This window comes from Malaclemys terrapin, chromosome 23, assembly GCF_027887155.1.
Source record: "Malaclemys terrapin pileata isolate rMalTer1 chromosome 23, rMalTer1.hap1, whole genome shotgun sequence".
In the NCBI taxonomy this organism is placed as follows: domain Eukaryota; kingdom Metazoa; phylum Chordata; order Testudines; family Emydidae; genus Malaclemys; species Malaclemys terrapin.
In genome coordinates, this window is record NC_071527.1 from 5,513,759 (window position 1) to 5,528,182 (window position 14,424).

A 14,424-nucleotide genomic window follows, 5' to 3' on the forward strand; every position below is an offset into this window, starting at 1 on the left:
AAGAAAGTGCCTAAGAGGGGCTGCGTTGGTCTCCTTCATTAGGCCAAGTCTGCTCTTAGAAGTCTGAGTAGCAGAGCTATCGCCGTCAGGGTAGGTTTTGCCAATGCGGCTCTGCTGGCGAAAGCCCTAGTGTAGAGAGTTATAAAACTGCTTATGCCGGTGTCACTTATTTCACTTCCCCAAACCGGAATAAGCCGGTGGGAAAAGCCGGCAGAGTTAACACAGCAAAACCTAAGTGCGGACCAAGTTTTACATGGTCTCTGCAGAGAATGCCAGCAGAGGTGCCCATTGCGATGGTGGCCTTACGCTGCAGACGCTCCCCCGCTAGGAACTGAACTGAAAGCCCACCGCCTCGTTTCATGCAGTGCCCGCAGAGCAGTTTCCAATCACCCACTGTCCCAGATTAGGGCAGTAGGTTGTCATCAGACAAGGCACAGCTGGGTAACAAGCAGACCCTGTAGACAGGAGCTGACCTGGCAGGAGCAGGGAACCTGGCAGCGTGGGTACAGCCACCCCCAGGGCCAGCTCTCACATGGCACAGACCTGGCAAGCCTCCCGTGCCGCGAGGAACGCTAGCCGCAGCAGGGGCCGGGAATGCGCTGCATCGCCCGGGAGGCGAACGTGCGTGCGTGAATCCAGATCACATGTCGGGACAAACACAGAAACAGATGGCTGCATTTGACAGGAAAGGGGCAGGGGGAGGTTTGCATTCTCAAGGGGGAGGCAGCACAGCCTAGAGGGTGGCGCCCACACCACAATCAAGTGAGACCTCGCAAAGAGAAATGGGCCTGGCTAGATCATTCACCTGCCGGGGTGGTGGGTGCCTGGGAAGGGGCTTTTAATAAACAGGCACAATAATAAAACATGCAGCTTGAGTAGCGATCGGGGCACCTCTTGGAAGCTAAACAGGGTCAGGCTGGGTCATCCCATGATGGGAGATCTCCTCAGAACAACCATGGAAGATCTAGGAAGCACCTAGGTTCTATTCTTGGCTCTGGCCTGCTGGAGACCTCAGACAAGTCACTTCCCTGCTTGGTGCCTCAGTTTCCCCAGGTATGCAATGGGGATAATGATACTGACTTCCTTTGTAAAGCACTCTGAGATGTGCTGCTGGGAAGAGCTAGGGGTTATTCACAATGACAGAGCCGGGAGGGACCTGGGCACCTAGTCTGTAACCATCTGAGAGTAAAAAACTGTCCACACTTGGATCCATGCTCCTCAATTACCCAACTTCTCAGCAATGCTGCCATGGGGGGGGGGAGGATTATGCCATCACAGCCTCTGGCCTTGGGTACCCAGCCTTGGCAATGGAAGGAGCTGGAGATGGCAGGGGACAGAGGGTGATGAGAACAGAGGGTAATGAGAACAAATGGAAGCCCCCACAACTGAGACCCAAGCATCTTTGCTCATTAGCTGAAGCCGCAGCCACAGGTTGAAGGCAAAGCAATGTCTTCATGTCTGGCGTTACAGACCCTTTGCAGAGATGTAGTGCTACCGTGCTGGATTGGACATCTGGGCACATTAGAAAGATCTAAACCAAGTGCTGACAACCAACGGCACCAATCAACCCTCCCATCCCACACCACCACCATCTCTGGCCCTCCTGCCCACAGCTACCCACCCCCAGGCTCTGTAACTCCGGCCAGAGAGCCTGCACATCGCAGACGTTAACCTTCTCACACCGCTAAGTGGGAGCTCCCTCCTACTGAAACTGAGGGGTGGGAAAGCGAAGAGTCTGTAGACGAGACGGGAAAGGAACCCAGGTGAGTGGGTCTGCTCCCCACTCTCCCTAAACATGGGAACGAGTGCTAACAGCCCTAGGAAGCTCTAGGTGACCAGAGACATTAGCTAGGACTTGATCTGGCCTTAATCACCCTTGTATCTGAGCCCCAAAACACTCACTTGCAGATTTTATCCTCCCACCCATCCTGGGAGGTAGGGGAGCATTATCCCTAGTGGACAGGTGGGAAACTGAGACACGGGTCAGATTAAGCGTCTTGCTCAAGGTCACGCTGGACGTCAGGGGCTAGGCCAGGAATTGCAGCCGGGTCTCCCAAGCCCCAGCTCAAACCACTCTTGCTATCAGCAGGCTCGCGGACAGACACAAATCGGACGGATGTGTGGGATCCATCCAGTGGCTTTACCTTCCGGGCCAGGCCTAGCGCGATATAGCACTTCTCCCCGGGGTCTACGATCTCCACCTCAAAGTAGTGGCTCCTGGTGCTCAGGGGATGCCTTGCCTGGGCCAGCCCAACGTCGATGATGCTCTTTCCCTTGCCCACGTACTCCAGGAGCTGCAGAGAACAGGAGAACAGAGTCAGCCCCTGAGAGCAGACGCGGCACCAGAGACCCACAAGGCACTCCCATGGCAGCGGTTCTCACCTTTCCCATGCCAAGACATTCCCAGCTCCTCACCCCCCAGGTGCCTGTTCACAATTCATGGGTAGCGAACCCCTGACCTGCAGAACGACCGATTGTCTGCCCCGGAAAGGTCCCCTGCATGGCCACAGAACAGGCCCTGCTGCTGTCTGCATTGCTCAAGTGACCCAGAGGGGAGCCTGGGGTGCAGGTTCCACCTGTTCCCAGCCTGGGAGCGTTTGGTAGCCCAGCGGGGAGCAAAGAAGAATGTCACTCAGCTCTTCGGCCCAGTTTAAAGCGATGGCACTAGCACCAGGTGAAGTGAATGGCTTATGGAACAGCCTGTATGGAAGGAGACCGGCTGCGTCTCTACAGCCCTTTGGGTGGGGTCACTCAGTCTGGCTTAGTTATATAGCGCTCTAGCTCCACCCAGTGGGAGGGGCTTATGCCCCCAACATTGGGCAGGGAGGGGGGCTCGGACAGATTTCAGAACTGAAGGTCGGTAAGTTTCAGCAGAAGAGGGAAAGGAAGTGACAGAAGCCAGCCAACCTGCTCGCTTTGGGATTGGGATACAGAGAGGCATCGTCTAGGAAGCACAATGAGACCACTCAGCCCTTTCAAACAAGCCAGGGACAACCCAGCGACGACAGCTGTTTTAGGCTACCCCCTCCCTCCCACCACATCACCCAGAATGCCCCATAGCCAGCTCCCCAAAAGAGGCAGCCGTCCCCGAAAAGCCCTGGAGTTGGGGAGGAAAGGGGAGTCATAAGCAACAGCTTCTGTTGGAGAAAAAAAACTAGATCGTGTCCCAGTGGTATAGACTGAGTTAAACTGATCTCACTTGGGATCTGGCTAACTTTGGGAGGGCAGTGGGGGCGGGGAAGAGAGATAAGAAAGCTGCATTTTCTGTCCCAGTTGCTCTGGGGATCCAGAGGGAATTGCAAAATCTGGGTTTTTCAGGAGGAGAAGGGGATGTTTACAAGGCCGGGAGCTTTGCAGATTCATGAGGCAAGCCCTATGTCACGAGGTTTTCTTTGGACAGCACCCGACATTCCAATTGTTGCTTCACAGACATCAGCTTTTGTTTCCTGCCTCTAGCAAGCCAGGCCCTTGGTCCCACCTAACGCAGCTGCGTGGAAAAATATCCCTTCAGGGATCGTGAACGAGACAATCTCACACCCTCCTTTGCTCCCCAGGGCTGCCTGGGCTCATCCCTTAGGAAGAGTCTTATTCACACGCATGGGATGAGAGGGGCAAGAGCCGATCCACGACGTCAAAGGCCTGGCGATCAAGAAAACAACACACCAACTGGCTGACAGCTGGAGCTGACAGATTAGTTTGCACCAGGCCCAAAGCATCTTGTCCATTTTAGCTCCCCAACCCCACCCCGCGTCTCAGAGCCCGGCTGCATGTTGAACCAATATTTGCTGGCTCCTGCCAAGCCATGGAAAGGGTCAGTGGTTTACATTTTTCCACTCAGTCGCTGCATTGCCACGGGATTCTGAGAACTGCTCATCCATCTAAGCACCAAAATAAAATCAGCACGAGGCTCTGGAAGACGAAGTCAGCTCGGGTCACTCCTTGACAAGGAACAACACTGGAAAGAGACTAAGTGTTCCCCTGCTGGAAGAAAGCAAGCTTAGAAGAGGAGGATACCTATGCAGGATTGCATAAAAGAGCATGTCAGCTCCGTCGATTAGGACGGCAGATAACACACGTGGCTGCACACTATGCATGCATGTGGCGTCCAGTCAGGGCCGGGGCCAATGACCGCACCAGACCCGGAGCTGGTTCTACAGGCTGATGGGAAGGAGCTTGCTCACCATCACATGAAGAGTTTCATGAGCAAAGCAACTGCTCTAAAACACCGTGAGGGGGGGATGCAGAATGCCCAGGGATTTGTGGGGCCCCCCAGCTGTGCAGAGCCAGGAAAGTTTTTTCCATGCTCTTATCAATCCACTGTAGGTACAAACATGGCACCCATCACCGCAGCATCTGGCCATATCACACTTGTCAGTGTGTTTATCCTCCTACACCTGCTGCGAGGCAGGGCAGTTATCCCCAATAGCCCCAAACTGGGGCACAGAGACGCCAAGTGACTTGCCCACCGTCACACAGGAAGTATGGGGCAAAGCCAGGAATTGAAGCTGGGTGTCCCAGTCCCCAGGCTACAGCCCTCACCTCTGCTACCTCCCGGCAATACACAACCAGAGCATGTGCTCCAGGCCAGAGCACGGCATTCAAACCGGAGCATGTGTGGAGAAGAGCCACTAGGCTGACCAGGGGAACGGAGCCGATCTCGCAAGAGGAGACAGGAGGGGCTTGGCTTGCTCAGCCAGACAAAGGCTGAGGGGGATCCGATTGCTCTCGGTAAATTACACCGGGAAGGGGGAAGAGATTTAGGAGCCAAAGGACAATGCTGGCACAAGAACAAGTGGGAATAAACTGGCCAGGGAGCAGCTGAGGCTGGGGAGAAGGAAGTTTGCAGCCTCGGTAGGAAGGATGGGGGCAAGTGCCCTACAGAGGCTGAAGATGGAACCTGACCCATTTCTGGGCAGGACGGTGTGATGGGGCTCCCACAAAACCGGGCATGACCCCAGCGACCACTAGTCCTATGGCTCCACCCTTCGTGCAGGACAGCTGGCATCTTGCAGAGCAACTCCAAAGCCCTCGAGGCGGGGAGCCTCAAGACATTTGGGGGAAAACTTTGGCTGTCCTGAAGTCAATGGCGGACGCCCCTTTCGGTGGGGGGGAAGGGCAGACACTCCCCCAGCCAGTGGGGGAGGATTTCCTCATATGGTTTTCAATTCCCATCCCCTGGAAACTTCTCCGGACCTAATCCAAGCTGCATTTGGGGGGGTGACATTTCCAGGGGCTTCCCAGGTTGGGGGGCACAGGCTGAGACCCTTTGGTGGCTCCCCCCTCCCCACCCCATTCCCTAAAACCTGGGGAAGGAAATAGGCTCCGGGGATGCTCAAAACACAAAAGCCACCAGCACAACCTGCCCCACAAGCTGGCAGCCCCCAGCTGAACAGCCACGGAGCCCACAGGTTGTAGGATCCTGACCTCTGACCCCTAGCGTGAGAAGATGCCTTCAGACCCCAGTACTGGCATTCCAGAGCCTGCTTGGGTGCCCATTTTTTAGGGGCAGGCTTGGCACCCACCAGCGGGGCCCCCTGGCCCTGGCGACCTTCCCACCGGCAGCTCACGCCCCTCGGCTGCAACTTGCCCCAGCGAAGGCGCTGGCATGCACGCTCCTCCCGGAGACACGACAGGGGCATTGTTTACCCAGCGCCATGGCAGCACTCACAGCAGTGGCGGTGATTCACCCAGCGGTGCTGCCCACAGAACACCTTAATCCCCCTTTAATTAGCTGCTTTAAAACTAGTAAGGGATCATCTGAATAACAGACTCTCCGAGTAGCGGCTGCCCGCCTACGCCATCCAGCCCCGCCCTGTGCCGTCCATCAACAGGGACTCCCCCCAGCCCTACCCAATCCCTCCCCCACTGCGTTCCAGCTCAGTGCACCCCCCAGCACCCTCCCTCATGCCCCATTCCATGGCCATACACCCATACACCATGTTTGCCTCGCCCGTGGCAGAGCTCGGAACGCTCTCAGTGCTAAGAGACGACAGCCCCATCCGTAAGGGTTGAGGTTCACAGTTGTCTGAGGCAAACAACTCAGAGAGCGAGCGACAGGACCCTCAGTTGCGGCTGGGGCTCAAGTAGGTGATCACACACGGACACTTCAGGCCTTAAGCAGCTGTAATCTGGAAGCCTCGCGTTGCAGAGTACAATGGAGCGGATCCCAAGCTGCGATGGGCATGCACTGCTCCTATTTGTTTTGACGGGGGGACGGCACTGAGCCCCTCTCAGAAGCTGGCTCTGTGGTGGTGCCATAGGCAGCCCCTGTGCCAGGAAAAACGCACCGCAAGGATCGAGGACTCATAGACTCTAAGGTCAGAAGGGACCATTATGATCATCTAGTCTGACCTCCCGCATGATGCAGGCCACAAAAGCTGACCCACCCACTCCCAGAATAATTCTCTCCCTTGACTCAGCTGCTGAAGTCCCCAGATCATGATTTAAAGACTTCAAGTTGCAGAGAATCCTCCAGCAAGCGACCCCTGGCCAGCAAGCGACCCTGCCCCAAGTTGGAGAAGGCTCCCGTGTGGGGAACAAGGCACAGAGCCGGAGAGTGGCTCAGGCAGCCCATTGAGTGTGTAGTGCCCTTCTGGAAAGGCAGTCCCATGCTGGCTGGTCCCCTAGGCATGAGTTCTCAACTGGGGGCGGGGGTAGGACCTGGTGTCAGGAGGGGGCACACATCCCACCTTGCCTTTCTCATATTGCTAAATGGAGTCTTGACTTGATGGATGAAGGTCCCAGGGGCTCCCTATATGGACAAGCCTAAGAATCCTTTGCCATGGGCAGGAAGGGAGGCAAGGGGGCGGATGGGGAAAAAAATCAGCCCATAATCCCAGTAGAGCTTCTCAAGGGGGCATCTGTACTTCCTAGCAGGCAGCAGGATTTGGAAAAAGAAAGAGGTCTGTGCAATTCCCCAGGACGGGGAGCGCGTGCGGGGAGACGGCCCGGGGCGATTGTGGCGCAGACTACGAAAATTCCAAGACAACCAGCTTTTTCGGAGCAGACAGACACATGGTAAAACTGCCCTCTACCTCCCACCTCCCAGCCAGCCGGAGCGCCCAAACCCAAAGCAGGCCTTTCATCAAGGGCCGTCAGTAATAAGATTGTCTGAGAGAAGAATGTGAATTATGTGCATTATCATTTCCTGACAGTCTGGAGCTAAAACGGAAAAGCCCTGGCTAGAAATTCAAGGGATTGGGGGAGGGGGAATTTAGCACGGGCAAAGTTATTCAGCACTAAGGGTGGCAAGATGGAAGAACAGTCTGCAGTCTCCCCTTCTAGGCTGGCCCAAGGGCGGAGGTGGTTTTCACCAACTGTTCTTTCCCGGTGGTTAGAATCAGAGAGCTAGCGTCAGTCGGAGATGATTAAAATCTCTGCATGGTGCAGTGGGCAGAGCATAGGGAATTTGAAAATCATGTCCCAGGCTTTCAAGTGATTGTGATTCGCAGGCCCCCACCCCAACGTGGCACCCTCTTAGAGGGGCCTAATTCTCAGAAAGTCCCGAGCACCCGCGTTCTGGAAACCAGGCCATTTGATCGGTGGTTCGGATATGCAAAAAAAATCACTAGTCGCTTTCAAAGACATCAGTTCTGCTATTGCCTTGCTGGGTGGCATGGGGCAAGTCCTCACCCCCTACCCTGCTCTGTGCCTCAGTTCCCCCATCTATTACACGACAACGACACCAACCCTCCTTTATAAAGAGCTGAAATATCAGGCCCTTAAGTACATGAATCTGGGCCCCGTCCCCACAGCGTCTGAGCCCCTCACAATCCTTAGTGTATTTATCTGCCCAACCCTGCTATTATCCCCATTACACATGGGGAAACTGAGTCACAGAGAGGTTTAAAAAGGAATTTTGTTGTCAAAGGCGCAAATGGCAGCTGGGTGCCTAACTCGCCCTGAAAATCAGTGTCCCCCTAAATGACTTGCCCAAGGTCACAGTCAAAGTGGGGACCTGAACCTGGGTCTCTCAAGCCCCAGGCTAGCACCTTAACCACTAGGCCTTCCTTCCCCTACAGGCCGCTTAGTCTCCCTGTTGAAAAACTTGGCCGTATTCTCCATCGCAGTGTCAAGCTGCAGCGTAGAATACGCAGCCTCGTCTTTGGATTCTAACGAAGCACTGCTGAGACCAGCATCGGAACACTGGGCACAGTTCTGGGGCCCCCCTTTTTAAAAAGGGGCGTTAAAAATTGGAGAGGGAGCCACAAAAGTGAGCAAAGAGCTAGAAAAAATGCCTGACGCTGCTTTCAATCTGTTTAGTTGACCAAAAAAAAAAAGAGAGGAGACTTGATTACCGGGAACAGCGCTAGGAAGGGGTGCTGACTGCACGTACTCCTGGCCAAAGACACTCAGATCACCCCAAACGCTGCCTCTTGCCCTCCCGCTGCTTGGGGATGGTTACTCACTCCCGCCCACTGATCGGCAGCACTGCTCTGCATCCCATCTCAGCCCTAGTCAGTGATGCCTTCCAGGCAGCGAGATGCCTGTACATGCACCTGGGAGCCTGGGCTGGTTCTAGGCATGCTGGATGGACACCTAATACCTCTCTGATCTGTAACACAGGTGCAGCCAAATTAACATGACCCCCTACTGCACTGCAAACTCTCAGCCAATTCGCTGCCCACCGTCGCCCCCAGCATCTCCCTTGGAGCCCCTGCCCACCGAATAGCCACAGACTGGGTTTGGGCGTAGTATCTGCTACAGCCAGCTAGCTCCGTGAAGGCACCACGCACTTGCAGCAGTAAGCGCTACAAGAAAAAAAAGGTTTGGATCCAGCATCGCCAGCCCCAAGCATCCAAAAATTCGGAGTCAGGCTCCAAAAGCCGTGAGATTATTTTTAAGCCAATCACGAGGTTTAAAAAATAATTTGTGATTCTTCATATTTGCTTTCCAGTTTCTGAACAGTGGGGGTCATGTTTTCTAGCTTTTCTCCACAGCCACAAGGGCTAGAAACTTTCAATAATTAAACAAAAAAAAGCAAGCTGAAGATGCTGTCACATGACTCCAGGAGATGGTGCTTTAAGGAGTAAAGAGACACCAAATAGCGAGAGAGTCATGAAAGAAATCACAGCAGCTGGCAACATGGCTATTTCCTGCCCAGATCCACAACCTTCCTAGCTCCCTTTGCCTTAGCGGCGCTGGCGTCTGCCACCCCGGATTTCAGGCGGGCAGTTAATTTTGCAAACTCTTCCCGGTTGTTATATAAAAGGCTGAATGCCGGCAGCCGCATGGCACCCCAGCCTCATCCCAACGCCACACGGGTCTGCTCCAACCCAGGAAGGTAATTGGATTGGCGTGCACTGAAGCTAGCCCCATAGGACAGTAGCGTGAGACGATCTCAAACGCTTTGCTGATGCCCCTCCAGCATGCTCCCTGCCTCCTCTAACGTCAGCCAATGAAAATAAAAAGCCATCGAGTTTGCCTGGCATAACGTGTCCTTCACGAACTGCTGCTGCCTATTACCCATTGTTGTCTCAGCCCCCAGGTGCAGGGAAAGTCTCACGATCCAGTCCATTCTTTTGCTAGGGCCCGAAGCTAAAAATCCCTAGATGTGCCACGGAGATGGCTCACTGAGTTCATCTCTCTGGCAACACAACAATGCCAGAGCCCACCCACTAGAGGGAGGCAGTGTGGCCTCGTGGACAGAGCACCGGCTATTCTGGGTGCTATTCCCAGCTCTGCCACTGTCCTGGGGCAGGCCATGGCACCGCTGTGCCTCAGTTTCCCCATCAGGAAAATGGAGATAATGACACGTTGAAATCTACTGATGAAAAGCATGGTATAAGAGGACCCAAGCTAAGAGCCTTTATCAGATTCCACTGTCAGTGCAGGGAATCTCACGCCATGCTGCTTAAAACCACGCAGGCTCACTCCACCCCACAAGCCATGGGGCAGGGCCACCCACGGACCCCCTTTCCCAGCAGGGATCAGGGTTAGTTATGCGCTCCAGTCGCTAGTGGGATGGAGCAGGCAAGAGAAAGGGGTCGGATCAGGCCTGAATTATACCGAGGATTAGAGGAAAAGACACTTTCATGCTCCTGGAGCGGCTGTGTAATAACATGACTGCCAGGCCTCCTTCCTTCCCAGAACCCACTGCTTCAACCTCCCTTCCCGCAGTCTGGCTGAGCCACCAACATGTTCTTAAGGAGAGAAAATACACAGGAGGCAGCAAGGTCTAGCAGTTAGGACACCCGGGGTCTATTCCCGGCTCTACCACCAACCTGCTGCGCGACTTCCGGCAGGTGTCCGTGGCTCTGTCTAGATTAGGATTTAGAGGGGTGGTGGTGGACCACGGCGGCTAACTCGAGCTAAGACAGGTCTTCTCGGGCTGAGTAAAGAGAAAGCAGAGTGTCCTTCGGCACATGCTGGAAAGCCTAGACTACCCCACGACATCCCACCTTTAAATCCCAGGCCTCGTCCACACACGCGCACACAGACGCTGCAACGCTTTAACTGCACCCAACTTGTGAAAGCACGAACCCCGATAGGAATGCAGACTTACCAGGATAAAGGGGACTTATTCTTGTAGGGGAAACTGAACAAGCTACACTGGTCAAAGGCACCTCTACACCAGCATACCTGTGCCCACACTAGGGGCTGTACTGGTATAACCGGATGGGTTAACCAAAAAAAAAAAAAAAAAAAAATCACCCTGACCACCAGTTACACCAGGGCAAAGGTCTAGACCAGGCCTCGTTTCCCTCCAGCACTTCACTGGCCTTTTGTTTATTTAATTTGCAGGCTCTCCAGGGCAGGGATCATCTCTCACTGTATGTGCAGGGCCCAGAACGACGGGACCCCCTATCTCAGTTGGGGCCCAAAGTGCCACCCTAGTGCAGATAACAGAAGTTCCACGAACATCGTGATGCTAAAAGGAGCCAAAGAACAAGCGACTTCTGAAAGATGCCAGAACCACAGCTGCTGGGGATTGGAGAATGGAGAGCCAGCTTTGCCCTGAGAGTAGCAGTCAGAGGGACCTCTGTCCAGGTCAGCAACTGGGGGTAGATACCCATGCTCTACCCTCTGTTTTAGAGAGAGGGAAACTGAGGCACAAAAAGTGGCTCCAACTTAGCTAAGGTCATCCACTGACCCAGGACTCCCAGCTCCTAGTCTTGGCTTTAAAAGCCTGCTCTTGCCTCATGCACAATTCCCCCACTGGGGACAACAGGCCAGGTAGCTTTGTCCAAGCCTAAGTCATCTCAGTGAGACGACCACACTGGTGCCAAGCTGCCATGCAGGACTACGGCTTCGCTGGCATGCCACAGCTGGGTGCTGATCCACTCCCCAGAAGAACCCAATACCAACTTGTCAGGGGAGCCCCAGTCCCCAGCTGCCAACAGCACAGGGAGTTCCCAAAAAGCTCATCTGATGTTTGCATTCGAGACCCCTCTCATCTGAGACAGTGTTTGGGGGGACAGGTGACTTAGGAATGAAGGGACAAAACTGGTCTGTCCCTGGGACAAAGCTTCTTACAGACAATCTCCCACCTTGTGTGTCCAAGGCCCTTCTCCAAGCAGTCTGTCTCTTTCGGGAAACGGAAGGTCTCTAGATCAGTGGACCAGGAAATGAGTCTATTTAAGAGTAACACTCTGCACTCATAAGGTGCTGCTGATTTGAGGATCTCTTTACAGACATTAAGCCTTCACACCAAGATTAGGAAGTTTTCGGGGGGCGGGGGGGGACTGAGGCACAAGGCGGCGATGTGACATGGCTACGGTCACGTGCTGCATCAGTGGCAGAGCTAGAAGAACCAAGGAGTCCCAGGAACCCCAGCCACCGCACCCTGCTGCTTTGGAGATGGGAGAGTTCAGCACCTGTGTGGGAATCCCTCTGCCCGAGAGGGTAACTGTAGCTTCTGCTGGGGCTGACGGAAACCAAAGGAGTAAAGATGGGGTGCCGCCCCACACAGGAGCCAGCTATACCGTGAAAGAATGCAAGAGCCTATTTATAAAGCTCCTAATTCGGTGATCACGCCACACCCTGCCAACCCTCCCGCGTCAATTAGCACCGTGCATTGTTTGAACGCTTGCGGTAGTGCGGCTGAGCTGGCCGGTATTTACACATGGCAAGAGGGAAGCGGGGGGGGGGGGGGAGGAGGGGGAGGAGAGAACCAAAGAGACTTGCCCAGGCAGGCAGGAGCGATGGCAAAACCCCACGCAGCCGTTCCAGGGAGCCGACGAGAAACACTCGCTCCGTCTAAAGGTCAGCGAGGGCCTTGGAATGTCTCTCTTGGCCCTGCCTCAAAATTCAACTTCACAGATGTTGTCTGCAATGAAATGTCAGAGGAGAATCGGGGGGGAGGGGGGCAGTTAATAAAGGTTGAGACGGAAAAGGATGCAGCCCAAGACGGCGGATTCTTCCCCGCCGCGGCGCCTTGATCAAATGGTCCGGCCCGGCTCCATCCGGCACACACAAGCGGCCGTCACGTGTGCTGCGACGTGGGGCCTGCATTCACAGCTGCAATCCTTTAACAGCTGGAGAAAGTTTGGGTCCCGAGTTTGTTTTTGAAAAAGACTTTGGTGAGAGGGTAGAAATGCTCCGAGAGCTCCAGCTGGGAAGAGGAGGCAGCAGCCGCTAGTGATTAGCGCAAGGTTATAGCTTCCAACCCCACTGACAGCACCACTTTGGGCAAGTCACGTCCACACCCGCCCCGCACTCCATGCCTCAGTTTCCCCATCTGTGAATGAAAGATTGCCTTTGTCTTCCTCTACCAGAGGGCTTTGGGATCCCCAGAGGAAAGAGGAGATGAAAATACAAGGACAAAAGGGGAGCACGGGGTATCTTCCAGTGGGACATTTCCCCTAGTAACCAACAAGCAATGAGTGCCTGTGCTCGAACTGATGCCTTCCACCCTGGCCGGTCCAGGGAGGAGAAGGAGATGGTATGCTTGGCGTTGGGAAGAGCCCTCTCACGAACAAGAATGGGCTCCAGACATTGCTTTTCACTGCACTACAGCACCAGTCACCCCAATCCCCCAGACTAAGCCGGCCTCATAAGCCCCGCTGTGATGTGGGCAGATATTATTAGCCCTAATTTTACAGGGCAGGTAAGAGGGGCAGTCAGGGCAGAGCCTTGCCCGTGGTCAGAGGCAGGGATAGAACCCAGGAGTCCTGACTCCCAGTCCCCTGCTTTAACCACAGCTCTCCCATTGCCGTGGGACAGCGTGTGTCGGAGCTGTTTGAACATGCGGGACTCGGGGTGCGCCGGAAGCGTCTGGGGTAACGCAGCAGCCACAGGCTCGACCTCCACTAGAAGAGCGGCAAGCATCCAGACCCAGCGACAAAGGAAGCGTGAGATTCAGATGCCCAAGCTATGATCCACCGTCACGTTCAGCAGTTTCCTTTCTCACCCTACCGAACGCAGCAGGGTGCCGGAAGCAAGGATAAGCGCTAGGCCCTATAGCTACGCCAACATGGCAGCTACCGCCAGCCCCGCCGCTGGGTTCGCCTGTGATGCCGGGTGACGAACCGACCTGCTGCCCCCACTAGCTCTGGGGAGCAGCCAGATCACAGAGATCCCTGCTCCCCAAAGGCAAGGAGGGGAGCAAAGCAGTGTTCCGGGGGGTGGGGGGTATGCTGGCCAAAAACGGAGCCAGGAGAGCCCACTCAACCGGAGGCGCTCAGCCCGTGGCAGTGACCCATGTTGAGGGGTCAATGCTGCAGAGCACGGGCAGAGAATGTCCTGCGGAGCCGGCTTCTGCTGGGAAGCCTGCACAGATGCCCGGCGAGGCCGAAGAGGTGGGCTCTTGTTTCGACCCGCATCCCTTTGGGCCCATCCCCCCCTTTGATCGTCAGCCTTGTACCCTTGCAGGTAGGGAAAGGGGCTGAACAAGGACTAGCGCTGGACCTTGCCCACACCAGCCAGAAGCACGTCCACAAGTTGGGCTTGTGGAACCAAGGCCCGGAAGCTACGTGACAACCCAGCCATGTGGCGAGATCGTCACGTGGCAGCCGGAGATTTGCCCCCAGCCAATGAGGGACTTGCTCCTCACCCTCCCCCAGCCAGGGTAAAACCCACCCGATAATTACAGGGACCACGCTCCAGGTAACCATGGCAGCTGGGAAACAGAAACAGAGACCTGGGCCATCACCCTCACTCCAGACCAGCATCCCCAGCAAGGATGGAGACGCATGGTCCTGGATCACTCGGCTAGCTTCAGCAGCAAGCGAACCAGCCTGTGGGACTCCACCTGCAGCGTCGCTCTCAGGAGCGCCCTACAGTGGGGATTTTACTGGGTGGCGCTGCAGGGAGAAGGCCGCCATTGCCAAGCTCATTGTATTAGAGCAGCCCCGATGACAGACGGGCATCCCACGCACGCGTTCATACCCTTCCACAGGCTCACACTGAAACAGAGCCGACTGGCTCGTTAGCTTTGCAGCCCTCTTCATGACAGAGCGAGGCTTTGCACCTGGCGGGATCACT

General features: G+C 55.2%; 1 protein-coding gene across 2 annotated transcripts in view; it reads right to left on the reverse strand.

The window, feature by feature from the left end:
• SPRYD3 (SPRY domain containing 3) overlaps positions 1-14,424 on the reverse strand; it is a 39,559-nt gene that overhangs the window by 12,877 nt on the left and 12,258 nt on the right. For both annotated transcript variants that reach the window (XM_054012653.1, XM_054012652.1), the window contains exon 7: positions 2,145-2,294. In XM_054012653.1, coding sequence (XP_053868628.1) covers positions 2,145-2,294 — 150 coding nt within the window. The remainder of the gene's footprint in view (positions 1-2,144; positions 2,295-14,424) is intronic.